At 40.6% G+C, this 27369-nt stretch overlaps 1 protein-coding gene across 1 annotated transcript in view; it reads left to right on the top strand.

Annotated features, from left to right (window-relative positions):
• Positions 1-27369, top strand: part of CNTRL (centriolin) — a 4034091-nt gene that overhangs the window by 2485477 nt on the left and 1521245 nt on the right. The window contains 1 exon segment of the mRNA XM_044058259.1: positions 22548-22855. Within this exon segment, the coding sequence (XP_043914194.1) occupies positions 22548-22855 (308 nt within the window).

The following is a 27369-nucleotide window of genomic DNA, read 5'->3' as shown; positions in this document are numbered from 1 at the left end:
TTCATCATTGAAAGGTATCAGTCAGGAGAAGGGTACAAAAAAAATTTTGACAGCATTGGATATACAATGGAACAGTGAAGACAGTCATCAAAAAGTGGAGAAAATATGGGACAACAGAGACGTTGCAAAGAACTGGACGTCCCTCCAAAATTGATGAAAAGATGAGCCAAAAACTCATCAGGGAGGCTGCCAAGAGACCTACAGCAACACTGAATGAGCTGCAGGAATTTCTGGCAATTACTGGTTGTGTACTATATGTGACAACAATCGCTCATATTCTCCATATGTGTGGACTGTGGGGTAGGGTTGCAAGATGGAAGCCTTTTCTTACACAGAAAAACATCCAGGCCCAGCTAAAATTTGCAGAACAATACATCATCTCCCATAAGCATGTGGGAAAATGTGTTATGGTCTGGAGAGAACAAGGTTAAACTTTTTGGCCACAATTCCAAAAGGTACATTTGGTGCAAAAACAACACTTTGCATCACCAAAAGAGCATCTTTTCCACGGTAAAGCCTGTTGGTGGCAGCATCATGCTTTGGGGTTGCTTTTCTTCAGCTGGAACTGGGGCTTTAGTCAAGGTGGAGGGAATTATGAACAGTTCCAAATACCAGTCACTTTTGGCCCAAAACCTTCAGGCGTCTGCTAGAAAGCTGAAGATGATGATGAGGAATTTCACCTTTCAACATGACAATGACCCCAAGCACACATCCAAATCAACAAAAGAATGGCTTCAGCAGAATAAAATTAAAGTTTTGGAATGGCCCAGCCAGACCCCAGACCTAAATCCAATAGAAAATCTGTGGGGTGACCTGAAGAGGGCTGTTCACAAGAGATGCCCTCACAATCTGAGAGATTTGGAGCACTTTTGCAAGGAAGAGTGAGCAAATATTGCCAAGTCAAGATGTCCCCTGCTGATAGACTCCTACTCAAGTAGGATGTTTTTTATTTAATCAAAAGGTGCTTCAGCAAAGTATTAGTTTAAGGGTGTGCACACTTATGCTACCAGCTTATTGTATATTTTTTATTTTTTTATATTTTTTCCTCTAACAGATTTGTTTGTTTTTCACTTGAATTGTACAGGTTATAGGTCACATTAAAGGTGGGAAAAGTTTTGAAATAGTTTATTATGGTCTTATTTTTTTATATCACAAAAACCTGGCATTTTAACAGGGGTGTGTATACTTTTTATATCCAGTGTATATCCAAGCTCAAAAAATAATTTCCATAGGTGCACCTATTTGCTGACCCAGTTTTTCTGTAGGGAATGTTTAAAGTCTGTCAACTCAATACACTCCCAAAGCATGTGTTCCTAATTACCTCTTTCTTCCCTGTGATCTCCATCACTTGGCATCTGTCTGAGAAAAAAATATTTGGTGTCTGCTTGAGGGAAAAAAATACTTATACAAACACTTCTAGGCAAAAATCCTAAGTCTTTTAGACTTTGTTGCATATTTGGGAGACATACATATGTCCTCCCATTGTTTCCTTGTGAATTGATTAGCCAGTCTCTCTTCCCAATCTTTTCTAACCTCTTCTGATTGTTTCCTTTAGTTATTGTGAAATATTTTATATGCTGTATTACTTAAGTCTTTTTCAATGTCAGCTTATGTTCTAGATTAAATTGAAAACTCTACTAAAGCAGGTCTTTCACTTAGGATTCTCATATCCCCATTATGTTTGCCTGTACTCTGATATTAATCATTGATAGAGAAGGCAGTCTTTAGCCCAGATGTCTTCTTGTCCTCTTCCCATTCTGTTACATTTCCCTCTCTAGTTATTTGCTCCCAATACCTTGGTTCTTGTGCCAGTTTTTTCCAGTAAATTCCAGCCCATCTTGTTTATTCTCTGTACCCCTAATTGCTGTCACCCCTGTCAGCAAAATTTCCCTTCTCCCTTCTTCTGCTGGCTTAGTTCTTAGAATACTTTTAGCTACTTTGTAATATTCTATATAGCTGTTCTTCCTCTTCTTAGGGATCTGCATCCAAAATCCCACCATCTCCTTATTTCGTGACCCTCCCCCCACTGCTTCATAATCCTCATCCCTTTCCAGTTTGAATTGTAGATGTCTGTTTGTGTTATGTATATCAGCCTTAACTGTGTAGCTCTAAAATATCCATTCAAATCAGGTAATCCTAAACCACCTTGTTCTGTTTCAAGGATCAACGTATCCTAGTTGACCCTTGCCCTCCTTCCCTCCCAGATAAATTATTTCAACTCTTTATTATCCATAACTTCTCCACTGGTTGACAAATATATGCCTGACCTGTGTATAAGACTAAGTGGACTAAAATATTTTCACTGCTTGTAGCTTGCTATCCATATCCAAAATCGAGAGCTTCTAATTTCTCAGTTTGTGCATTATCTTTTGTTTAGTCTCTTTTCAGATATCCTTAGCTATCATACCAGGATCCTTTTCAGTCCATACTCCTATATACTTCATTTTATTGTGTCTCCATAAATATGGTTATTGCTGAACCAATTTGTGTGGGGTACATATCCCAGAAATGCTTGAAACTGTCTCAGAATGTCCTACAACGCTGACAGGTCTTTTTTTTTGTCTGTTTGTTTTATCAGGTACAAAATAATATAATCTGCAAATAAAGCCAACTTTTCTTGATTACCATAACCAATTATAGCCTTGAATTTGAGTCCCTCGTTTTTTTTGACAGTGACTCTAAATATAAAGCAAATAACAAAGGAGAAAGAGCACACCCCTACCAAGTTCTTCTTTTCAGACACAACTTGTCAGAAAGGAACCCTCCATCTTCAGTTTTTGCCTTTGCTCCCTTGTATATCCTCCTAATTAACCATATTATTGTATCTGGGAATGTAAATGCTTCCATTGTTCTACTCATAAAATTCCAACTTACACTCTCAAATGCTTTCTCTGCACCAAGAGCTATCAATGACAGTGGTATTTTCTTACAATCTGCTTTCATTTGGATCATCATCTTTCTATTAGTATTGTCAAACGTTTACTTCCCCTCCACAAAACCACATTGATCTATATCTGTCAATACCTTTCTATTCTTTTAGCTGTTGTAGAAATAAACACTTCATAGTCATGGTTTTACATTGAAATAGACCTGTATGAATCTGGGTGTTATGTGTCTTTGCCATCTTTAGGTATTACAGTCACACAGCATTCTTCCAGGATGTTGTTGCTTCCCTTCCTTTTAAAATACTGTTGAACAAAACTTTCCAGGTTTTTATAACCCCCCCCCCCCAGCTTCAGACGTTCACAGGAATACCATATGTTCCTGGAGACTTTCCTGCTGATTAATTATGCATCACCTTTTTAATCTCATCTCCTCCTGATTTAACTGCTAATTGTTGAGCCTCATCTGTCTCTAACCTTGACATACTTAAGTCTTCCATAAATATTTCCATTCTTTCTTTAGTTCTACATTTTTCTGCGTTATACAAATTTTCATAAAATTTCTGAAATATGTCTTACATCTCTACAGAGTTTGTATTTATATTTCCTGTTATAGGCTCCCTATTTGTGGCAATAGCCCCTTCTACTTTCTGTTGCCCAAGTCATTGTGGTGAATGTTTTATTGCTCTTATTATTAAAAGTTATTTAGTTCTTAGTCATTTAAGAGTAATTATTAAAAAAAATTGCTGAACAGCAGTCTTTCTAAACTAATGCACATTATCCAGATACTCCCTTATTTTATCTTTAGCACTTTGCAGCTGATCATCATCTTGTTCTGTGAGATTCCCCTTTTTCTGCAATTCTTTAATCATTGTAATTCCCTCTAAATAATTCCTGGTACGTCTAAACCATGTAGCTTATTCTTTTTCTTTTGTTCCTACCTTATTTTTAAATTCCACTTTTTTTTTATTTTATCCCACTCACTAGCTATAACTTCTGAAGAATTTATATCTTCTGTAATAACTTTTGAGTAGCTTCCACTACCCATTTCTTAAATTCCTCTTTTTAACAGGTAGGTGAGGAATCACCAGGGTCTTATTTTTACTTCATTACCCTGGATTTTTATCTTAGTTGTTATTGGTACATGATCTGAAATAGTTATTAGATACGTGTCTAAGCTTTCATTTAAATGTATGTGCTCATGTGAAATATAATTTCTGTCTAGCTCAGTTATTGTACCTTGGAGAATAATATGTAAATTCTCTCCAAGTTCCTGCTAGTGAATTTACATCTTCTTCTTTCGGCTGCTCCCGTTAGGGGTCGCCACAGTAGATCAACTGTTTCCATTTCTTCCTGTCCTCTGCATCTTGCTCTGTCACACCAACCACCTGCATGTCCTCTCTCACCACATCCATAAACTTTATCTTAGGCCTTCCTCTTTTCCTGTTACCTGGCAGCTTCATCCTTAGCATCTTTTTCCCAATATACTCTGCATCCCTCCTCAGCACTTGTCCAAACCAATTTACATCTACCATACCAAATATTTTCATAACTGTCATCATATATCTAACCTCTTTTGTTATCTTTATATTTTCTCTTCTAGGTCCCCCAGATACACATTCACTGTTGCAAATCAAGTTCCAGGCTCTGCCTCTAAGTAAAATTCCCTGCTAAAATTTGATTATTTCTCTCTCAATCTTCTTAAGCTGCATAATAGCAGTTTTAGGTAGAATATAAATACATAACAGTATAATCCTTCTTCCTTGCCAGTAACCCCTTAGTACCACAAATCTACAATTGCTATCTTTTTTTTTCCTTTTCTCTCACTATTGGAGCTCCTCTAGAAATTAGTTTAAGTACTTCCCGGTTTCCTTTCTCCCTCATATTCTGCTGAATATACATCCTGAATTTTTTTCAAATTCACATGCTTGCTTCTTTCCAAATGTGCCTCCTGTAGCATTGCTATTTGCACTCTGCATTTCTTGATATAATTCAGTGCTGTTACATTTTTGATGATACCTATGAGGCCATTCACAATCCAAAATAATATGGTTAGTGTAGCCATTATGGTAAAAAATTATTATTCCCACCTATTATATATAACAGCTTTTTAAATGTCTTTTTCTAGCTTTGGTGTTACATGCACCCACTAATGTTTGGCAGATTGATTTTTATAGAGTTGTTTCTTTTCATTACCATTTGAATGTAAGTCACATTTTATAAGACTTTTTGTTTTACTGAAAACATTCAAAAAAACACCATACACCCAGAACCTATTAACTTAAAACAAACACACAAGACTATGTACATATTCAAATAATGAAGTTTAACCCTCCTGATAGGAATAATTATCCCAAATCAACAGCTGCACCCACAGGCATTAAACTAACCTAAAATAAGGTTATCCATGGTGAGGCACATGTAGCCTGTGCTCCTACTTACACTAATTGCCACCAGTTCTTGTCTTATCCTTATTCCCCTCCCAGGTGTGAAAAAAAATGTATATATTCAGAAAACATTAACTTTTATCCTTAAGAAAAATTGCACTGACTGTCTTTAAATAATACTGAATTATGTGCTGCTCTGGTAAATGCATTAAACTATTTAGGTACCAAGAAAGCTGCTATCCCTTATTCACTTCCAATAATTCCTAACTTTTTACTAAGCTGCTTACATTGTGCCTTTTAATATTATGATTCTCCTTATTTTCTGTTTCTTTAACATTTGTCAGTCCCTGTAAATAATTCTTTTTATTTTTTAACCATATCTTCCTTTTTAAAGTCCACCCAATTTTTAAGCTCCCCATTAACTTTGTCCCACTCCCTAACTATATTTTCAGAAGAAATTTCTATATTCTTTAATAGCTCTTGAATAATTTCAACTACCCATTCCTTAAATGCCTCTTCCTTGAACAGATAGGTGGGAAAGTGTCGGTACCTTATTTTTATTTAATTACCCTGTGTTTTTATATTAGTTTTTTTAATGCATCATCTGAAACAGTTATTGGATGCATATCAAGACCTTCAATTAAATGCACATTTTCCTATGAAATGTACATTCTATCTAGCTTAGCCCAGTTTTTTGTATCTTGTGGAATAATATGTAAATTCACTCCAAACTCCTAGTACTGAATTCACATGTTCCATGTCAGATATGTTCATAAACTTCTTCAGAAATCTACCCTCTTTTGTTATATTTTCCCTTATGGGACCCCGTGACACATCTTCACTGCTGCCAATCAAATTCCAGTCCCCACTTATATGTAATATTCCTTGCTGAAAGTTGATTATTTCTCCCAGAATTTTCTTAAACTCCAGTATAGCAGTTTTAGGTAGAATATAAATACAGGCCAGTATAATCCTCCTCCCTTGCCAGTAGCTCCTTAGTACTAGAAATCTACCATTATCATCTTTTTTATCTTTTTCTGTCACTAATGGAGCTCCTCTTGCAATTAATGTAAGTACTCCTCTTTTCCTTTGTGCCAGGTATTCTGCTGAATAACCATCCTGTAAACCTTTCTTTATCAAATTCACATGTTCGGTTATTTCCAAGTGTGTCTCCTGTAGGATAGCTATTTGCACTCTACATTTTTTAATATAGTTCACTGCTCTTTCTTTTTTATTTATCTGTGAAACCACTGACATTTAAAGACATTACAGAAAGCATTATTGTATTAAAAACTTAATATTCCTACATTTTATGTATCACAGCTTTTTTTGTTAAATGTCTAGTGCCAGCTTTTGTTACATGCTTGCACTGTTTGGCAGGTTGATCTTTTGTACGGTTGTTTCTTGTTATATCCGTTTGAGCTTATTATGCCACATCATACAGAACTTTTTTGTTTTATTGAAAGCCCTCAAACAAAAAACAAACACATCCCCAATACCCCCTAAAAGCTATTAACTTAATAATAATGCACAAAACTATGTCCATCTTCAAATATTGAAGTTTTACCCTCCTAATAGAAACAAATGATGTTATGTAGTCCAATCTCGCCTACATTCTTACCCGTGGGTTCGGAGCCGAATGTCGGCTTCGACTCAGCCAACTTTTCTAGCTCGAAGCCTTTCTATTGGCTGGGCTAAGATGGTATCCCATGCTGCACTGCTCTCTATCCCCAGATCTCATTTGCCGCTCGTGTAGCTCAGATGTGGTCTTGCTCTTGACTGTGGCTAAGTACCCTTTTTCTTCCTTATCAGAGAAATTTGTTGCAAACAAAAAGCTATTTTAATAGCTATTGTGTGTTCTTGTCTTGTCTTGTAGAAAAATTGTGTTTTGTATTGTTTTTTCTGTGGTATCCCACTAGCTGTTTCCAATGGGCTAGGCCCGTTCTCAGTTAGAGGACCTAGTCTGTCCCCTTACTTTCCTTGTGTCATTTAAGTTTTCCGGGACTAAGTACCGTTTAAATTAGAGGTATTAGTCCTTTCACCCTTGTGTTTGTGTCTAAGGATAGTTTAAATTAGAGATCTTGTGGTATTTGTGTGTTGTAGTTTTTCCCGCCTTGTGACTGACCGTTGGTCCTTTTATTCAGTGTTTGATTGTCTTGGTGCTTTATTATTGTTGGTTAGCTCTGTCCAAAGATATTAAGGAGCACAAGCCCTTGGGCTTCAAGAAGGTGCTGTAGGTGCAGTTACAAAATGTCCATTACCAATGGACACTCCGTCTTTGTATATTGTCTGGGAGTGATTCATCTCCAGGAGTTGTGCAGCTTCTGTCATGCTTTTAGTCCGCGAGTTCTTCAGGAAAGGACGAATAAATTTATTTTGAAGGGACTTCTGAAACCCTCCTTCGAAGAGGGTCTGGAGAGTGCTTCCAGCTCTAAGGCTAAATCTTCTAAATCAAAAAAGAGATCTCCGGCTCCATCAGTCTCCTCTGAGCCACCGGAGAAAATAGCAAAGTCTGCTTTGACATCCTCGGCTCCATTGTCTTCGGGGCCACAGGAAGTGTCAGTTGTTAGGGAACCTGATTCGGCTCCAATTTTCTTGGAACCTGTTCGGAGCCTATCGCCTAGCATTAGGCAAGTATCCCCTCCTCGCAGGTCCCCTTACGAGAGGAGGTCTCAATCTCCTTCTCTATCCTCTAAATCCACCAGGACCTTATCAGATGTGGACATCGATAGAATGGTGCAGAGACTCCTTCAGTCACCGGTTCTGGCAAAATTGTTCTCGGCTCCGACCCAGTGGGCTCTGGAGCTGGTCCCTCAACCTGCTTTGATACTTCCTCCTCCGAGCACACCTCAGCTTTTGGAGCCAGAGTGCTCAGCTCCGCGTGATGTCCCTAGGTTGGTTCCAACAGCCCCTCCTGGCTTATCAGTGCCGATGTCAGCTCCGACCCCGTTGGCACCGTCCACGGGGTTCAGGACTCAGGACTCTTCGGTCGGACCCAAGGGAGAGGCTTAGGGACACATCTTGGCTCCTAGTCTCCCTCTCGGTGCTTCGGTGCGGGGAAGTTTGACTCCTGTCGTGGCTTCGGAGGCTGGATATTCTTCGGACTCGGGGGGACCAACCTTTGAGACCATGTGGAGTGCACTGGCCAGGTCGTCAGCAGCATCATGCGGGTTGGTCATTCTGTCCCCTACTACACCGGTGCAGGTCTCTGATCACCATCTATCTCTAGACAGCGGAACCCCAAGGCCTCAGGGTACCCCCATGAGTGGTCCCCACATTTCTGAGGGCCCCTCAGAGTTTTTGCCTGAGGAGCCACCCAGAAAGAAGACATGCAAGAGAAAGCACATAGATTCCCAGGATGAGTCTCTCACATCAGACACTGACCTCGAGGAATCGGAGGGGTCCCCCAAGTCATCCTCTGAGGATGTTTCTTTCTCTGACATCCTAGAGATTTTGAAACAAAGAGGTGACTGGCCATCCAAAGCCCTCTCCGAGGAGGAGTCGGTCTTCCTGAAGGAGTTTGGTGCTCAACCCTCCATCTCCTGGGTATCTCCACCCTTCGACGAGCTTCTGGTTTTGGTTTGTCGAAGGGTGTGGGGAAACCCCTGACTCTGTGGAACCAGTCTCCAGGAGATGCAATAAATTTTTGTCTGCTCCTCCTGATAAGGAATTTCTGTCCAAGGGAGTCCCTGTGGATGCCATGGTGGTGGCAGCTGCCACTCAGAAGGAATTAGCCGAGACTTCTTCCACCATCCATCCCCCTAACAAGGACTCTCGGGCCATTGACTGGTACAAAAAGCATACCTTTTCTTCAGCGACCTTTATCTTATGGTCACTGAATTATTTATCCCACTTTACACGGCTCCAGAGAGATCTCCTCAAGGAGCTTGGAGATACTCTCATGGGTAACGTTTCTGAGGCGGTAGCCCAGATGGTCAACGCTCAGATGTCTACCCTCAATTCCATTGTGAACTCCTCCATGAGGCTAATCTCGTATGCAGTCGAAGGAGCGAGTAAGGCAGCAAGTTCAGGAGTTGCTCTTAGGAGGCAGGCCTGGATGCGCCTTTGTCATTTCACGGAGGCCTTCAGGTCTTCATTCACCACGCCCCTTTTGATGGTACCTCTTTGTTCGGAACCAAGGTGAAAGACACTCTTACAAGCGAGCAAGAGGGAAAAACTCTGTCTGCCGTAGGAGTCCATTTTTCCCTTCCCTCTAGACCTTATCCCAAGGCCCAGAGGGGGGGAGGGAGGCAAAATGTGGTTCAAGAAATCACAGAGGTTTTTTCCCGGTGCACAAGGTGAGTCACCTCCAGAGGCAGGGGAAGGGGGGGGGGGTTATTCAGGGAGATGCCACCTTAGGGACAGAGACAGCCCCCGCAACTCGGGAGACAGCGATTCCTTTCGTGGTTCTCCCTACCGCTGCTCCTGATGGGAGGCCCGACTGTGTGTTTCTGGAGCTAGTTGGGGGTCGAATCTCGTTACACATGGAGGCCTGGCAAGACATCACCCAGGACCAATGGGTTCTACGTATAATTTCCGGAGGATATGTCATCCCCTTCTCATAAAATCCCCCTCCAATCAAGAAAATCCCAGATGTTCCACCCAGTCAAAGGGATTACAGAGCTTCAGAAGTTTCAAAGCTGCTAGAAAAAGGAGCCATCCAACATGTCCCCTCAGACCAGATCGGATTAGGGACTTACTCCAGATTCTTTTTGGTGCCGAAAAGGACAGGGGACCTGAGACCCGTATTAGATCTCAGCCGATTGAACACCCACGTGCAAAAGTCCAAGTTCCGAATGGTCACATTGCAGTCTATTCTCCCATTGTTGGGAAAAGAAGTGTGGATGTGCTCCATTGATCTCAAGGATGCTTACTACCACATAAAGATGGACAGGGCATCCAGAAGTCACCTACGCTTCTGGCTGGGAGCCAGTCATTTTCAGTTTCGAGCCCTGCCCTTTGGTCTCACCACAGCCCCCAGGGTGTTTACCAAATGCATGGCAGTGGTGACTAAACACTTGAGATGTCAGGGATTCCAAGTGTTTCCATATCTGGACTGGCTCCTTACTGCCACCACCAGGCATCTACTACTTCAGACCAGGGACGCTACTATCAACCTATGTCAACAGATGGGCATCACATTGAATTGGGAAAAATTTGTCTTGTTGCCCTCACAGCGTGTCACTTTTATATTCGCTGAACTAGACACCGTCCTCATGTGGGCGTTTCTACCACAGGAAAGAATCAGGGTCCTACAACAACAAGTTCATACCTTGCTCCCTCTGAGAAGAGCGAAGGCAAGATGAGTCCTCCAACTGTTGGGGACGATGGCTGCTACGATTATGTTAGTCCCTCTGGCAAGGTTACATATGAGGCTCCTTCAGTGGCTTCTCTTTGCCCAATGATCTCTTCAACGTCTTCCACTTTCTCACCCTATTCTACTCACAGACAGGTGCAAACAGGATCTCAGTTGGTGGCTTCGCACCGACAACCCCAGTGCAGGAAAGCCCTTCGTTCCTGTGCCCCCGATTGCCACGGTGACCACGGATGCCTCCCAGATGGGGTGGGGGCATTATCTAGGCAGGACAGTCCAAGGCATGTGGCAAGAGCACAAGATGCATCTGTATATCAATGTCCTGGAGATGAGAGCTGTGCTACTAGCGTTGCAAACACTTCAGAGTTTTCTTCCTCTCGGGACTATTGCAATCCACTCAGACAATATGTCAGTGGTATGGTATCTGAAGAAGCAGGGAGGAGCCAAGTCTTACCCCCTTTGCAGAGAGTCCATGCAGGTGTGGCAGTGGGCAGTGTCTTCCCAACGTTTTCTGGTGGCAACGCACATTCTGGGGAAGTCCAATGTGATCGCAGACAGGCTAAGCAGAGCTATTCTGAGGCCTTACGTGTGGTCCCTGAGCTGTCAAGTTGCGGAACAGATCTTCTGCAGGTGGGGTCAGCCTTGCTGCAACCTTTTTGCCAGCCCCCTCAATGCCAAATGCAGCAGCTACTTCACGTTGATCCCCCCTCAAGGGGAGTCACCCAGGGACGGTCTAGTCCATGATTGGCCCTCTGGTCTACTATATGCTTTCCCTCCGATTCCCTAGCTGTCAAAGGTTATTCAGAAAGCGCAATCCTTGGGAAGCAAAATGATTCTGATTGCCCCACACTCGCCTCATCAAGTTTGGTTCCCCTTTTTCCATCCCTATCTCATGGACGCTCCTTGGATTCTGGACCCACAACCAGACTTACTGACACATGTCAGGGCAGCTCCATCCCTCTCTTCGGACCCTCCGGTTGACTGCCTGGCTACTCCACTTCCATCATTAGTTGGGCTTCATCCTTTTTCGCGGAGATGGTTCATATTTTATCTTCCTCTCATAAGCCCTCGACCAGGAAAATTTATTTCAGCAAATGGAAGAGGTTTTCAATCTGGGCGCATATCAAAAAGATTGACCCTTACACAGCTCCAATTTCATCTGTATTGGAGTTCTTGTCTATGCTCTTTAACCAAGGTTCAGCTGCCGCAACCACTAAAGTTCAATTGGCGGCGATTTCTAACTTTCATGTCGCAGATGAGCCTAGCCTGATGGCACACAGAATCTGTAAGGCTTTCCTGAAGGGTACTTTGTTACTTCGTCCTCTGGTATCGGAACCTGTTATGCCTTGGGACTTAAACTTTGTTATACAGGGTCTTACTTCCCCCCCTTTGAGCCTGCAGCCACTTGCGATTTAAAATTCTTAACTTGGAAGACTGTCTTCTTAGTAGCCATCATGTCAGCCTGGCGCATTTCGGAGCTTCAAGCTTTATCAGTCAAATCCCCTTATTTGATTTTTCATAAGGACAGGGTTTCTCTCAGACTGAGCCCCCCTTTTCTTCCCAAAGTGGCATCAGTCAGTAACCTTAACCAATCCATTGAATTGTCAGTGTTCTTTCCCCAGTTCTCAAACAAGGCAGAATTCAAATTTCATCAATTGGGTGTGCACAGACAATTAAGTTTTTATTTGCACAGAACGAAAGACCTCAGAAAATCCGATCAGTTGTTTGTTTCCTTTTCGTAAAACAGAATTGGGTCTCCTGTCTCCAAAGTCACGTTGTCCAGGTGGATTTCCAGCAGTATTTCTTTCATTTATTCCTCAGGGGGTAAAGATTTACCGTTCCGGGTGAAGGCTCACTCTACTCGGTCTGTATCTACATCTACAGCTTTTCAGGCCAGATTGTCTATGGATGATATTTGTGCTGTGGCTACTTGGGCATCTCCTCACACCTTTATTACTCATTACAAGCTGGATGTGGTATCTAGGGGCAGGTCTTCCTTTGGTTCCACAGTGCTCAGGAGTATTTTCCACTGAGCCTCCCAGGATTTAGGTGCTAGGGACGCTGTCCCATGGGTAAGAATGTAGGCGAGATTGAACTACATAACATCAAGAAGTTATGAACTCATCATAACGTTCGATGTATGTAGTCCATCTTGCCTCACATTCTTACTTACCCCCCTCCTTCCCCCGTCCTGGAGGATCTGGAGGTTAGGTCTGGTTTTAGAGCTCCCTTCATTCTTGGTTTGTTTTTCCTTTCCTTACGTGTTGTTATCAATGGAGAATGAGTGCGGGGCTCACAGCAAACTAGATCTGGGGATAGAGAGCAGTGCAGCATGGGCTACCATTTTAGCCTAGCCAATAGAAAAACTTCTAGCTAAAAAACTTGTCCAAGTCAGGGCTGACATTCGGCTCCGAACCCACGTGTAAGAATGTGAGGCGAGATAGACTACATACATTGAATGTTATGGTGAGTACATAACTTCTTGTTCCAAACTGATGACCACACTCACATACTAGAGTTAAGAAGGGTTATCCATGCTAAGGTGCATGGTGCAGCCTTTGCTTCTAAGTGCTGTTGTTTTTTTCTTATCTTTATGGCTGTCGCAGCTGGGTAGACACTTGAATGCTTTCAGAGGACATTATATTCTAACTATTTCTCCTTATCAGATTGTCTCTTGGAGACACGAGGGCCTGTTACTGAATTGCTACTAAGCATACATGTATTTGCTAGAAAAAAGCTCTATAATATTCATTATTGTTTTTCATTTGCTTGCTGTCTCTTTGTTACTAAGGGCTTTAATCCAGTCATTCTCCTATGCAAGAATGAGTAAAAGCACACAACTTTTTGTTTTGTTATGCTGTTTTAACCAGACTTTTTTTATGTTGCAGCTTCTACATTTCTTAAAACTGAAAAAGGAGAAAGAGAGAAAAAAGGGAAAAAAATAAGAGCACCTATTTACATTAGTATCCCCCATTACACTTAAAATAACGGAAAAAAATCTTTACTTTATAGTATGCAAAGAAAATAATGCATTATAAAATAGTACCATTAAGGAAAAAAAAACAGTTCTACTTTCAGTTAACTTTCTCTTTTCTCTTCCTCTCTCCTAAGTATTTTTCCAAGCATTAATGACACAAAGTAAGATATATGCTTTAGAGTCCCCTACAAAGTTTAACAAAGTCCAAAAAATCCAATATTTCTAGATTTTTCTTGTTCTGTCATGTTTCTCAAATATAAATATTGCTTTGTAAGTCCACATTTGTCAATTTCCAAGTTACTTTTTTTATTCCTCTTCAACATCATCTCCTAAATTGTGTCTCTGCTTCACTTCCAATGTATTCTGAATTCTTCTAGTAGACTTTTGTGCTTTTTTCCTTCCCTCAAGTATTTTTTGTTGAAACACTGGAAAATGTTTCACTGGCACAGTCTTTCTGTTGTCTTTATTACCAGAAGAACAAGAAGCAGAATCTTTTTCTGTTTCAAAGCTCACCTTTTGTTGGATAAACTTTTGTATTTCCTCCTTAGCATGTACTTTATCAAAAAATTATTTTGTCCCTCAAGGGAAGAATATTTTGAAAATAGCTGGGTACATCAGTTTGAAACTCATACCTGCTTCTTGACATTCCCTGAATAGCGGAATAAATGTACTGCTCTTCTGCCTGGTGTACAGTGAGTTATCATTGTCCACAAACACTCTGCTGTGTCCCACTTTTAGTACTTTGTCCTTCTGTCAGTTCGTTTCAGAATCAACTCCTGCTGGTAGGTTGCTTTCTCATAGCCATGTTTGGAGCATACACAAGATGTGCCCTTTCAGTTAACAACTCCTGCTGTGGAATATCAGTCCAGTTGCTTATTTGTGTTTCATAAAAGTTAATATAGTCTATTCCTTTCAGCTTTTCTCGTACAACAGAAAATCTCAGGTTTTTCCTACATGCTCTGTCCTTTGATTCTGTTATTTTTTTGAACATCTCCTCATGAGCAGTCTCATATTCAGCCAGCCTTTTCTTCATTTCAACCTCCGATTTTTTGCAGTTTTATAATCTCATCTGAATATATGTTTAAAGCTTCCTCCATTTATTCCAGCTTTTTGTTGTTTGAGTTGATACACTCCATTAGTGTTTTGTTTATTTCAACCCAGGCCTGTGTGAAGTTGTCTTATATTTTCCTCTAGATTACTGGAAGTTATGTCTGGAGCTAGCAATGCTATTTCCTAAACAACTGGAGTACTTTTCCATTGTGTTTTTCCTCACCTTTTGTAGCTGATTTTCCTTCACGTCCTCTGTATTTCTTTTTTTTCTGTCATCCAGGCAGTGTACTTACTAGCCAGTTTCTGAACTTTACCCAGAAATGCAAGCCCACTGGCTTTTGCTGGTAAGTTTCTATTTTCACACTGGGAGAACTAGAATTAAGCTGTTACTTAATGTGCAGCCATCTTATCATAGGATCATAGGAAGTTACTAGGCTATTGGCCCTAAGGCCCTTATAAGCCTAGCCAAGAGTTTAACCCAGCAGGGACATGGGTGGAATCCCAGGGACATATTTTCTGTTTCCCATCCAGTTATCCAAGTTGCGCTTAAAAGGGATAAAGAGGTACTTTGCTTGATGTGGAGGGGGAGTCTCTTCCACAGATGGGGGAGTCTCTGGGACACAAATCTGTCCCACAATCAAGTCTTGTTGATGCCACAGATCAGGTTCAGGCCATGCGTGTGGGTTACTTGAGTGGAGCTTGACTTGTGGATATGCAGCAAGTGCCATCATGGCAGGGTCCGAGATTGCCTTGTATGTCAGACAGAGGTCACCTCTGAGGAGTCTGTATGAAACTAAGTAGAGGGATTGGGCTTTTAGCCTTTCTGTGTATGGTAAATTTTTGAGGCCATGGATTCTCCTGGTGAGGAACCTCTGTGGTCTCTCCAGCTGCTGCATGTGCTTTGCGAGGTACATACTGAACAGGGCATTGTACTCAAGAATGGGCCTTATAAGGGAAGAATACAGGGATGTTATGACATCCTTGTCCCTGGATGAGATACCCTTACTTAAGAGATGGGTCACGTAGAAAGCTTTCCGTACAACAGAAACAACATGGTGGTCAAAAGTCAGATTGCTATCAACCTGGTTGCTCAAATCCCTCACGACTGATTGCGTGCTTAGGACAATGTTATTAATGTGGTAATTTGTGGGGATGTCACCCTTTCCAAAGGGGTTAATGATGCATTTTTTGGTATTCAGCTTGAGGCCATGTTTCTGACCCTGTTGGAGGATGTCCAGTTCACTAGGGGAATTGATGACAGTGTCCAGCTTACAGTCATCTGCAGACTTGGTCAGCCATAGCCTATTGGTTTTGGCCTGCACCTCAGAAAAATATATCCCAAATAACAGAGGCCCCAGGATTGAACCCTGGGGTGTGCCGCTTGTTACACTATGCAACTGCTTGAGGTGGCTTCCCCTGTTTTGACTAAGTGGGTTCTATCAGTGAGCCAGTTAGCTACCCATCTGCTAACATACGGATTGATGACTAGTTGAGAGAGTTATTATGCCCGAGTGGGGAATAGTGTCGAGGGCTTTGGCCAGTTCAAGGTAGGCGGTGTGCACCATCTTCCCCTTGTCTGTGGCTTTAGTGGCAGTCTCAAAGAAGTCGGCCAGATTTAACAGACTTGACCTCCCCTTGACAAAGCCAAACCATGTGGGTCTTGCAAGTCCTCTAAGTTTTTTCTTTGCTGGCATCCAGGCAGTGTACTTACTAGTCAGTAACTGAATTTTACTAAACACCGCAGAATTACTAGCCCTTATCTCAGTTTCTTTTTTCACACTGGGACCGCTGAGGTTAAACAGTTGATCAGTGTACAGCCATCTTGAAAGTCCCATGAACACTTGTCTTCTGAAACATGTGATAGTTTTGTGAAGATTTATATTTGTCATGCTCTGATTGAATGATACTGTGGTTAATGCAAATGATCTATTAAATACAGAATGTGTTAAGTGTCACAGTGAATTTATTCCCCCACTTTTAAATTAATTTATAAAAGCTTGTTCTTACTCAGTCAATAAAGAATTGCAGGATATTTTTAAATTTGATAGATAAATTGTAACTAATATCTTTTCTTAAAGTTTCTTAGAGTTAGGCAGAGGAGTTTGCTTAGGGCATTTTGTACTTTACAATGAACAAGCTAAAATCGCCTCATTTTATTGTCTTCCAAAAGTCCATAGATGCTCTGCGAATCCCCCTGGTGGGCCTATTATTTTAGGGTGGTGTTCAGTTTTGGAGAACATAGGTAAAGTTATTAATGTCAATTTAAATATATTGTTAAGATTCCTTCTTGTGATGAATACGTATTTTAACAAGAGGGAGGAGCATAGGGTGACATACAAGAGTGGAGAAAGATGCACACAGGTGGATTATACCTTGTGAAGAAGGGCCAGTCTGAAGGAGATTGGAGACTGTAAAGTGGTGGCAGGGGAAAGTGTAGTTAGGCAGCATAGGATGGTGGTTTGTAGGATGACATTGGTGATCAAGAAGAGGAGGATGAGTGTGAGGGCAGCACCAAGGATCAAATGGTGGAAATTGAAAAAGGGTAATTGTGAGGTGGAGTTCAGGGATGAGTTAAGACAGGCACTGGGTGGCAGTGAAGAGTTACTGAATAGCAGGGTAACTGCAGCAGAGCTAGTAAGAGAGATGGCTAGAAAGGTGCTTGATGTGGCATCTGGAAAGAGGAAGGAGGACAAGGAGACCTGGTGGTGGAATGAAGAAGTACAGGAGAGTATACAGAGAAAGAGGTTGGCAAAGAAGAAGTGGGATTGTCAGAGAGATTAAGAAAGTAGACAAGAGTATAAGGAGATGAGGTGCATGGCAAAGAGAGAGGTGGCGAAGGCTAAGGATAATGTGTATGAAGAGTTGTAAGAAAGGTTGGACACTAAGGAGGGAGAAAAGGACCTGTACCAATTGGCTAGACAGAGGGACCAAGCTAGTAAAGATGTGCAGCAGGTAAGGGTGATAAAGGATAATGAGGGAAACATACTCAAAAGCGAGGAGAGTGTGTTGAGCAGATGGAAAGAGTACTTTGAGGGGCTGATGAATGAAGAGAATGAGGGCGAGAAGGTTGGATGATGTGCGGATAGTGAATAATGAAGTGCAGTGGATTAGCAAGGAGGAAGTAAGGATAGCTATGAAGAGGATGATGAATGGAAAGGCTGTTGGTCCAGATGACATACCTGTGGAAGCATGGAGGTGTTTAGGTGAAATGGCAGTGGAGTTTTTAACTAGATTGTTTAATGAAATCTTGGAAAGTGAGAGGATGCCTGAGGAATGGAGAAAGTGTTTTGGTACCAATTTTTAAGAATAAGGGTGATGTGCAGAGCTGTAGTAACTACAGAGGGATTAAATTGATCAGTCACAGCATGAAGTTATGGGAAGGAGTAATGGAAGCTAGGTTAAGAAGGGAGGTGATGATTAGTGATCAGTAGTATGGTTTCATGCCAGGAAAGAGCATTACAGATGTAATGTTTGCTCTGAGTGTTGTTGATGGAAAAGTACAGAAAAGGTCAGAAGGAGTTGCATTGTGTCTTTGTGACCTTAGAGAAGGCATATGACAGGGTGCCTAGAAAGGAGTTGTGGTATTGTATGAGGAAGTCGGGAGTGTCAGAGAAGTATGTAAGAGGATATGTACGAGGGTAGTGTGACAGACAGCAGTGAGGTCTGCGGTGGGAGTGACGGATGCATTTAAGGTGGAGGTGGGATTACATCAAGGATTAGCTCTGAGCCCTTTCTTATTTGCAACGGTGATGGACAGGTTGACAGATGAGATCAGACAGGAGTCCCCGTGGACTATGATGTTTGCAGATGACGTGATCTGCAGTGAGAGTAGGGAACAGGTGGAGGAGACCCTGGAGAGGTGGAGATATGCTCTAGAGAGAAGAGGAGGAATGAAGGTCAGCAGGACTAAGAGAGATTATATGTGTGTATGAGAGGGAGGATAGAAGAATGGTGAAGATGCAGGGAATAGAGGTGGCAAAGGTGTATGAGTTTAAATACTTGGGATCAGCAGTTCAGAGTAATGGTGAGTGTGGAAGAGAGGTGAAGAAAAGAGTACAGGCAGGATGGAGTGGGTGGAGAAGAGTGTCAGGAGTGATTTGTGACAGACGAGTACCAGTAAGAGTGAAAGGGAAGGTCTACAAGAGGGTAGTGAGACCAGCTATGTTATATGGGTTGGAGACAATGGCATTGACAAAAAGGCAGTGTACTTACTAGTCAATAACTGAATTTTACTAAACACCGCAGAATGACTACAGAGCTTGACGTGGCCAAGTTGAAGATGTTAAGATTTGCACTGGGTGTGATGAGGATGGACAGGATTAGGAATAAGTATATTAGAGGGTCAGCCCAGGTTGGAAGGTTTGAAGGCAAAGCCAGAGAGGCAAGATTACGTTGGTTTGGACATGTGCTGAGGAGCGATGCAGAGTATATTGGGAAAAAGATGCTAAGGATGAAGCTGCCAGGTAACAGGAAAAGAGGAAGGCGTAAGATAAGTTTTATGGATGTGGTGAGAGAGGACATGCAGGTGGTTGGTGTGACAGAGCAAGATGCAGAGGACAGGAAGAAATGGAAACAGTTGATCTGCTGTGGCGACTCTTAATGGGAGCAGCCAAAAGAAGAAGAAGAAGTTAAGATTCCTTCTTATATTAGGGAGACTGATGATTTATTATGTAAATTAGCTAATATAATGTGGGAACAAAATAGTTTTTGGTTGACAATTGATGCAAAAAGTATTTATACCAGTATTGTCCATACATTTGGTTTGGAGGCTGTTTTTATTTTTTAGATGATTATCTGAGAGCACATTCCATGGGATTCATAAAGGTTACCACTAAGTATAGCAAGTCATACTTCTCGGCCATCCCTGTGTTTGACTGAAATTTTAGCTTTGTCCCTCTTAATCCTTCCTAAAATTAATGACTTTTGGAGAAAAGGTGGTGAATTACATTTATTAAATAATGATTAATTAGAATCATAGACTTTTTCTTCATAAAATGTAATTGATCTATATTCTCTTATTATGAAAGTGCTATGAGTAAGTAGCACTAATACTTTAAAAGTGTCCCTGATTGTCCCTGATTCTTGTGATTTGTTCCTGATTCAGGTGAGAGCTGTGCACTTAGTGTAACCTTTCTTATAGAATAGACACCGCAAGCATTGTGGTAGGGATGTTCTTGAATGTAGAAAGTGTGTACTAAGTGTGCTCTTAGTGGTAACCTTTATGAACCCCAGTGATCATTTATTAGAATTAATTGATTTTTGTTTAAATAATTTTTTATGTGTATGGGGTACTTGAAAGGTACTGCCATAAATACAAGTTTTGCCACCTTCATATACTCATTTGTTTATAGGCTAATCTGAAGTTGAATATTTATATTAAAATGATGTTTTTAAATAATGCTCTTATTATTTTCATTTAGTAGATGGCTTGACTTTTATTTGTAAAGAAGCTATGGAACACATGCCTAATTTTATGAAACAGTTGCATATTAACAGATTTAGTTAAAAATGTTGTCATAATGTGCATCAAAGTAATATAAATTGTTTTAGATGTCACTTTGATGGTGTTCCTAATAAATGTATTCATAGTAAATTATTTCATAAGGTGACTTCCACTATAGATTATTTATTTGGTACTAGTTTTTACCCGATCTGTTTGGTTTCTTCGCTCCCTAATATTTAATTTATCTGTGTTAAGAGATTGTTCAGAAGGAAAAGATTTTATTAGTGAATCCCATAAATTATTAAATCTCTTCTTTAAGAAGATGATATTCTATGAGAACTGTTTTTGTTCAGTTTATTGTGAAGTTGCTAAAACTTTGAGGTTAAAATGATTAAGTAGTTATTATTTAAATATTTATCAGTCTAGGTTTAATGCTGATGGTGATTTGGAAGAACAGATGTATTTTGTTACACAATATAATGGTCTCTCTGATCAAATTGTGTGAGGGTGAAGAAACATTTTATGATGGATACTAATTTAAAAAATATTTGTGTAAGGCACGTTTTATTTATTTTTCTGTGGATAAAAGTATAGATAGTATCTTATGTCATAGCTATTTTACTTTGATGACTCCTGTATGCACTAACAGTGCTTTTAGGTTAAGTAGGAGGGGCCCCGTCCCCGTTGCAATTTTACAGTTTATCCCTTCGTATGTGAAAAATTTGATAAGATTTAATGATATGAGAATAGAAACTAAGGGTTGTTTTACTTGTTCTAGTTTGCCAGTAATTTATATTATTCATTGTCCTTGCAATTTGTTATGTGAGGGAAGCTAAGAACATCCTCAGAGTTAAAGAATATCTTAGAAATTTCTGTAATCATGATTTGAATAGCCTTTTGGCCTTTTGGTATCTTGTTGTACTGAATTTCATGATGTAAGGTGGATGGTTTGAAAGCTACTGTTCTTGAGCAAGTTAATTGGAGTTTTCTTTGTGGGGGATGTGTTAAGAATATTTTATTGTTAAGTGAAAGTGTATTTATTTAAAAAGTTAAAACATTGACACCAAATGGACGTAATTATTCCTGCATTTATCAATTATTTTGAAATCTAACTGTTGATGTATTGTGGTGTCATTAAAGCAGATATCTATGTGATGAGTTAATCCTTCCTGGAAGGCTTTCTGCTGAAGCTCCAGGAGAATGAATTGTCTTTGTTGGAGATTTGCAGATGTTTTATTACAACTTATTAAGTTTAACATGACATAAAATATGATACATTAGATATGTAATCTAAGTGTAAACTGAATTGCACATCTTTGTGAAGGAACACACTTGCAGTAGTAAAGCAGTATAAAAAACAATGAAAGAATCAGAGGAAGGAGATTATATAAAACCAAGGAAAAAGATAGATAGATAGATAGATAGATAGATAGATAGATAGATAGATAGATAGATTTAGTAGTGTCATAGTGATGGGCAGGAACAGTACACAAGAGCTGCTCCTGACTCCTCCACCATCTTTGATCCCTCCAAAACATCATCTTATATGGTCAGTTGATTCAAAAACACTTAACTAGTCAATAGGTATGGCTGCAACAAAATTACCTTTTTTCCATATTTGTGTAAATAGTATTAGTCACAGTATAATTTGTATTTTCAGTGCTATATTGATTTCTGAAGTCATGTTAGCATGTGACAGGACTAGTGGAACATTGCTGAAGAAGCTTACTGTAAAGTATTTTCCATGATGAAACTGTTGCACACAGGTTGGATATGGGCCTTTAGCCATTACCAGCAGAAATATAGGGTATCTTTGATTGTACTGCAATTAAGGCATAATTTAGCAGGAAGAAGGAGAGATTCAGTGGTGTGTGTTAGGTTAATGTAAATATGGGACTTTGAGGTTAATGGGACAGCTTATGTTATGTGGATTTAGCTCAACTCACTGTGAACATGGGCATTCTTAATCTGTAACTCCTCAAGCAGTTTTATGTAACCTCTCTCCTGTTACTCTTTGATATGCCTTAAAAGGAAATGTAGGTATTACACAAGTACTGTCCACCTGAAGTAACAAATTAAGGCTCTTACTTCTTGCAGTAGGGCCAGTTGATGGTAGTACCTCTGAGCTTTAAGTAGACAAGAAAAACTCACCCAGCTGATACCTGAAGAAAAACCACCTTATTAGTAGTTAGTGGTATGGCAGATAAACGGATATGTGTACATTTTGCAAGTTCCTTGACCATCTTCCAAAAAGTGTAGTATGACTTCTCGAAGGATCTGACAGGGAAGTTTTTCTTTGCTAGAACCAGTTTTGTTTGTTTTATGATGCTGTTGCTTTTTAAAATAAATCCTACACTTTTGGAAGAGCAGAGAGTTTGTGTTTCATTGTGCTTTAAGTTATGTAGCATGTCTTTCCAGTGTATGACGTTAGTGTTGCATGATTGTTTAGATGAACCTATTCGATTATTGTTTTTTTTTTCTTTTTTGCTTACAGATAAAGAACATGCAGAAGACAATGGAGAAGATAATGTAAGTAGTGACATATCTGAGCAAACTTTCGTTCCCCCAGCTGGTTCTGTTATTTACACTGTACTTCCAAATGGAGCACCTGCACCACAAGGAACTGTGATTTATGGTCCTCCCCCAGTTGCATCTCCTGGACCTGTTGTCCCAGGAACTATTGTCTATGGGCCACCTCCACCAGGAACTCAAGTTATTTATGGACCACCACCCTCCAGCTTTTCTATACCTCTCATTCCTGCTGGAGTGCTACACTGCAATGTCCCCGAACATCATGACTTGGTAAGATGACATGAATCATATTTGAGATTAATGGAGTTTCAGCTTTCATTTATATAAGTCCTCTTAATTTATGTTAACTTGTAAAGGTTTTTATCGGTGGTTGGAAAAAAAAATCAGTTTATTGATGTTATGTTATTCCATTCCTTTGCAGTTATTTCTCATAGGTGCTTTCTGTATTATTGCTGGTGGTGTTTGGGAGTGGGGAATTGCATGTGCTGAATTTTGGTATCTTTGTAGAGCCCAAGTGAGCCTGTGTCCTTTCTTAAGGAAAACTTAAAACGTCTATGATAGAGAAGAAGCAATTTGAGCAGGATACTGGAAGCGTCCTACATGTTTTTAGGAGGTGATCAATGGAGGTCGCTACTAACTGAACTCATATCAAGGAGAAAGGAAGGATGGGGTTAGAGTTTGAAAGAAAAAATTAAAAGGCAAAATGAGAGTACAATGGTAAAGGTTAATAAAACTGATGAAGTGAACTGTTCTGTTAATGTTTTGAGGAACTAATATCCATGTTGAATCAGAAAATAACTTGGGCATAATTGGAGGCAGTACTGGGTTGAATAAAGAGGAATATGAAAGCTCTGTGCATGAGACAGGAGAACAGACTACTGCAATAAGGAGAGTGACACAAGAAAGTGAATTCAGCGTAAGTTGATTGGCAGTATGCATTTATGAGAAAGAACATCATGCTTGACAACAGGGTGGAAATTTAGCAATGAGGACAGTTACAAGAAGTTGACTGGTGACTTTATTTAGGTTTTTGGGGCTGTTTAGAGTCAACAAATTAGACTGTTAGATCATGAAGAAGGTGGTTGTCAAAATTATAAGGTAATTAAGGGTAAAATAAATTAAGCTGCTTGATCAAGTGCAGAGAAATGTGAAAACTGTAGGAGGATTTGAACAACTGCTATGTAAGGGGAGGCTAAAGAAGCTAGAAATATTTACTTTGATGAAGAGGAAGGGAACATTGTATAGGACCCATAGAGTAATGAGGAGAAGAGTGCGGTGACTTGCCCTTTGCTAGAAGGAATGGAGAGTGAAAGCGATATGAGTGACTGAGCTGGGTTTAGAATGGATTTTAGGAAGTATTAAACAGAAAAAGTAGTTGGAGGATGGAACATGTTACTGGAGAGGGTACTGGAACTATGATTATTAATCACTGAACTGGAAGTTTAAATAACTGCTCAGTTAAGCTTGCCACTACTTTGCACAAGCAGGGAATATGCACGCACATTCACACACACACAATCACCAAAAGTCAGGGGAGGCTATTTAGAGCAGAGTCACTGTAGAATGTATCTGATGATAGAAACTGCATTCAGCCACACAGTTTTACACCCTGCACAGACACTTGAGTGCATATACAGATGTGCACATGCACACACACATGCATCCAGTTTCTGCACACTCTGCATTCATATGCCCATTCCAGAAATGTCTGATGGTTACTTCTGTTTTCATGGACCATACCTCCCGTTCTGGGAGTCCTTAGATGAACACCCTCCCCCTCTTCTCCCATGGGATAGGCATGCCCACCCCTCCCTGCCAGTGCATCAGACATCCCCACTGCTAATCAAAATTGTTTTGCCTAGGTCTGTAGTTATGGCTTTGTTCTTTGTGGGAGCATTTTTTATTGTTGGAAGTTATAGTGGTGGATGACTATTGTGAGAGAGTAGCTGTGAGAGTCAGCAGTTTAAGTTTGGCTTTCATGGTGTTCAAAATTAACTTTGATTGTGTTGGCCAATTTTCAATTGTTTGAAAAGCTGTTTGTGTTACAGTTTGAAATTGTTTTGTAGAGTTAGTGTGGATTATTAGGGTAGAGTCACCAGAATGCTGAATGATGGTTCCATCGCCAACAACTTTATGGAGGTCATTAATGAAGATATTGAAAATAAGAGCTCCAAGGATTGAGTCTTGGAGAACTCTCGTAACAATGGATGTGAAATTAAGAGTAGTAGTTTTTACAGAATTTAGCTTATCTGTCTTTTAGATATTTTTTAAACAAGTTAATGGTAGAGTTGTCCAGACTGAAAGTAGACAATCTAGTAACTATCAAATCATTTGAGACAGTATCGAAAGCTTTTGACAGGTCCAGGAATATAGAGGAAGTAGTGATGCGATTTTGATTTAAGTTGATGTTTATAATGTTACGGTGGGATAAGAGATTAGATAAGAAAACAAACCAAAGAAGTGATATCATGGCCGGAGTATAAATATTTAATATCAAGAGTTTAAAAACAAGTTAAAACAATAAAATGAGATGAGCATTTTCAGCATAAAGCCTTCTTCAGATCTGGTTTCAATCAATGAGTGCAGCATTAAATGAGGGTGATAACCAACCACAGTCATCTCCTCAGGTGACACCTCCTTAGCATAGGCTTAAGGGAAAGTAACTCACTCAGTTCTGGATGCTTATCATCCCTTAAGTGGGCTACTGAACCCTCTTCTATTTATGTGGAACACAGACTGAAGAAAGCCCTGAACGAGTACAACATCATATTAAAAGATACTGAGGACTTTCTTGTGGGACTCTCGAATTTCTGCCAAACCAGTGGGCTACAAGGAATGAAGATATTGGTGAACATGGATGTGCAGAGCCTCTTTACGGTCATACCAAACCAGTATGGAATTGAATCAATTTGAAGGATATTAAATGACAATGGTGAATAGTAACAATGATATACAGCAGATAGCTTCCCTACTGGAAATTATCCTAGAAAACATTTTGATGTATGAAGATCAACATTATGTACAGAAATGGGGAGTGGCGATGGGGACCTCCTGTGCCAATTCATATTCCAATATACAGAGCCTTCAAAGAGTAAAGACATCACAAAACACAATTTACTTAAATACAATATACATAATTGGTAAAAACTGAACAATTAATCAATTAACCAATAACAGCAAAAGTCCCAAAACAAGTCCCAAGAACAGGGTTTAGTGAGTAAATGTAAAATTACAAACGAATCCCGAACCGAGGAAGAAGGCAACAGTATCAAACAAACAACTCCAGTCGCATTCACTAGTTTTATTTGCGTAAGCGCTTTCATAACCAGTGATGCTATGTAGTCCAATCTCACCTACATTTTTACCCATTGGTTTGGAGCCGAACCTTGGCTCCGACTCAGTCATACTCTAGCTTGAAGTCTTTCAGTTGGCTGGGCTAAGAGTTATCCCATGCTGCACTGCTCCCTTTCCCCAGATCTCGTTTGCCACTCATAAAGCTCAGACGTGGTCTTGCTCTTGGCTGTGGCTAAGTATAACTTTTTGTCTTCTTTGACTAAATTTTTGTTCCAAAAGCTATTTTCATAGCTAGGTGTGTGTGTGCGTGTTGTCGGTTTGTGGACGCTGTTTTGTGTGGCCTTTTGTGGTCTTTGTTTACTTTTTGTCTGTTATCCCGTCAGCCATCTCCCAATGGGCTAGGCCCATTTTAATTAGAGGTCCTTGTCCTCCCTTGGTTATCTGTTTTCTCTTCTGTGCTCGATTTTGCTTTTAGGTACCTACTCCCTCCGGGCTAGGGCCGTTTAAATTAGAGGACCTAGTTCTTTCCCTTGTTTTTCCTGTCAGGACCATTTGAGTTAGAGGTCCTTGTGTGGTATCTGTAGTTTATTAGATTCTAGTTCCCATGTTTGTTGCTGGTGTCAGTTTTACTGTTGTGTCTAGTATCCTGCCAACCATGTCTAAGTTTTCGGGCTTTAAGAAATGTAGTAAATGTGGGTACAAGATGTCGATTACTGATGGGCACTCTGTGTGTGCTTATTGTTTGGGGGCTATACACCTTCAGGAGTCTTGTGGGTTCTGTCACGCATTCAGCCCTCATGTTCTTCAAGAAAGGAAGAACAAACTAATTCTGAAGGGACTATTGAAACCCTCCAAGGAAGATTTGGAGAGGTCTTCTAGTGCTATGTCCTCTCCCTCTAAAAGAGACAAAACATCTAAAGCAAAAAAATGATCTCAGGCTCTGTCTGTATTATTGGAGCCTCTGGAGAAAGTTACTAAGTCTACTGTGGCATCCTCGGCTCCACTGTCTTCGGTGCCGAAGGAAGTTTGTGAATCGACAGAACCTACATCGGCTCCCAGCCTCTTGGAACTAGTGACGGAGATACTAGTTCGGAGCCGGTCTCCAATTTTTAGACCAGTTTCTCCTCCTCGCAGGTCTCCTTCTGAGAGGAGGTCTAGATCTCCTACCTTGTCCTCTAGGTCCTCCAGGACACTCTCTGATGTGGATGTGGATAGAGTGGTGAAGAGACTGCTCCAATCACCGGTTCTGGCCGAATTGCTTTCGGCTCCAGAGCCTGTCACCCATCCATCATCGAAAGATCCTCCTCCGAGCAAGTCTCAGCCTTTGGAGCCAGAGTGGTCGGCATAGTTTGATGCTTCTAGGTCGGCTCCGATAGCCCATCCTGGCTTATCGGCTCTGATCGCAGCTCCGACCTCGTCAGCTCCGTCCACGGGGTCCAGGACTCATGGTTCCTCGGTTGGACCCGAGGGGGAGGTTTTGGGATGCTCTT

The sequence above is a fragment of the Protopterus annectens genome, chromosome 16.part0 (assembly GCF_019279795.1).
Source record: "Protopterus annectens isolate FY-2018-M chromosome 16.part0, PAN1.0, whole genome shotgun sequence".
Classification (NCBI taxonomy): Eukaryota; Metazoa; Chordata; order Ceratodontiformes; family Protopteridae; genus Protopterus; species Protopterus annectens.
The sequence above is the reverse complement of the archived record's forward strand: the minus strand, read 5'-3'. Positions and strand labels throughout refer to the sequence as shown.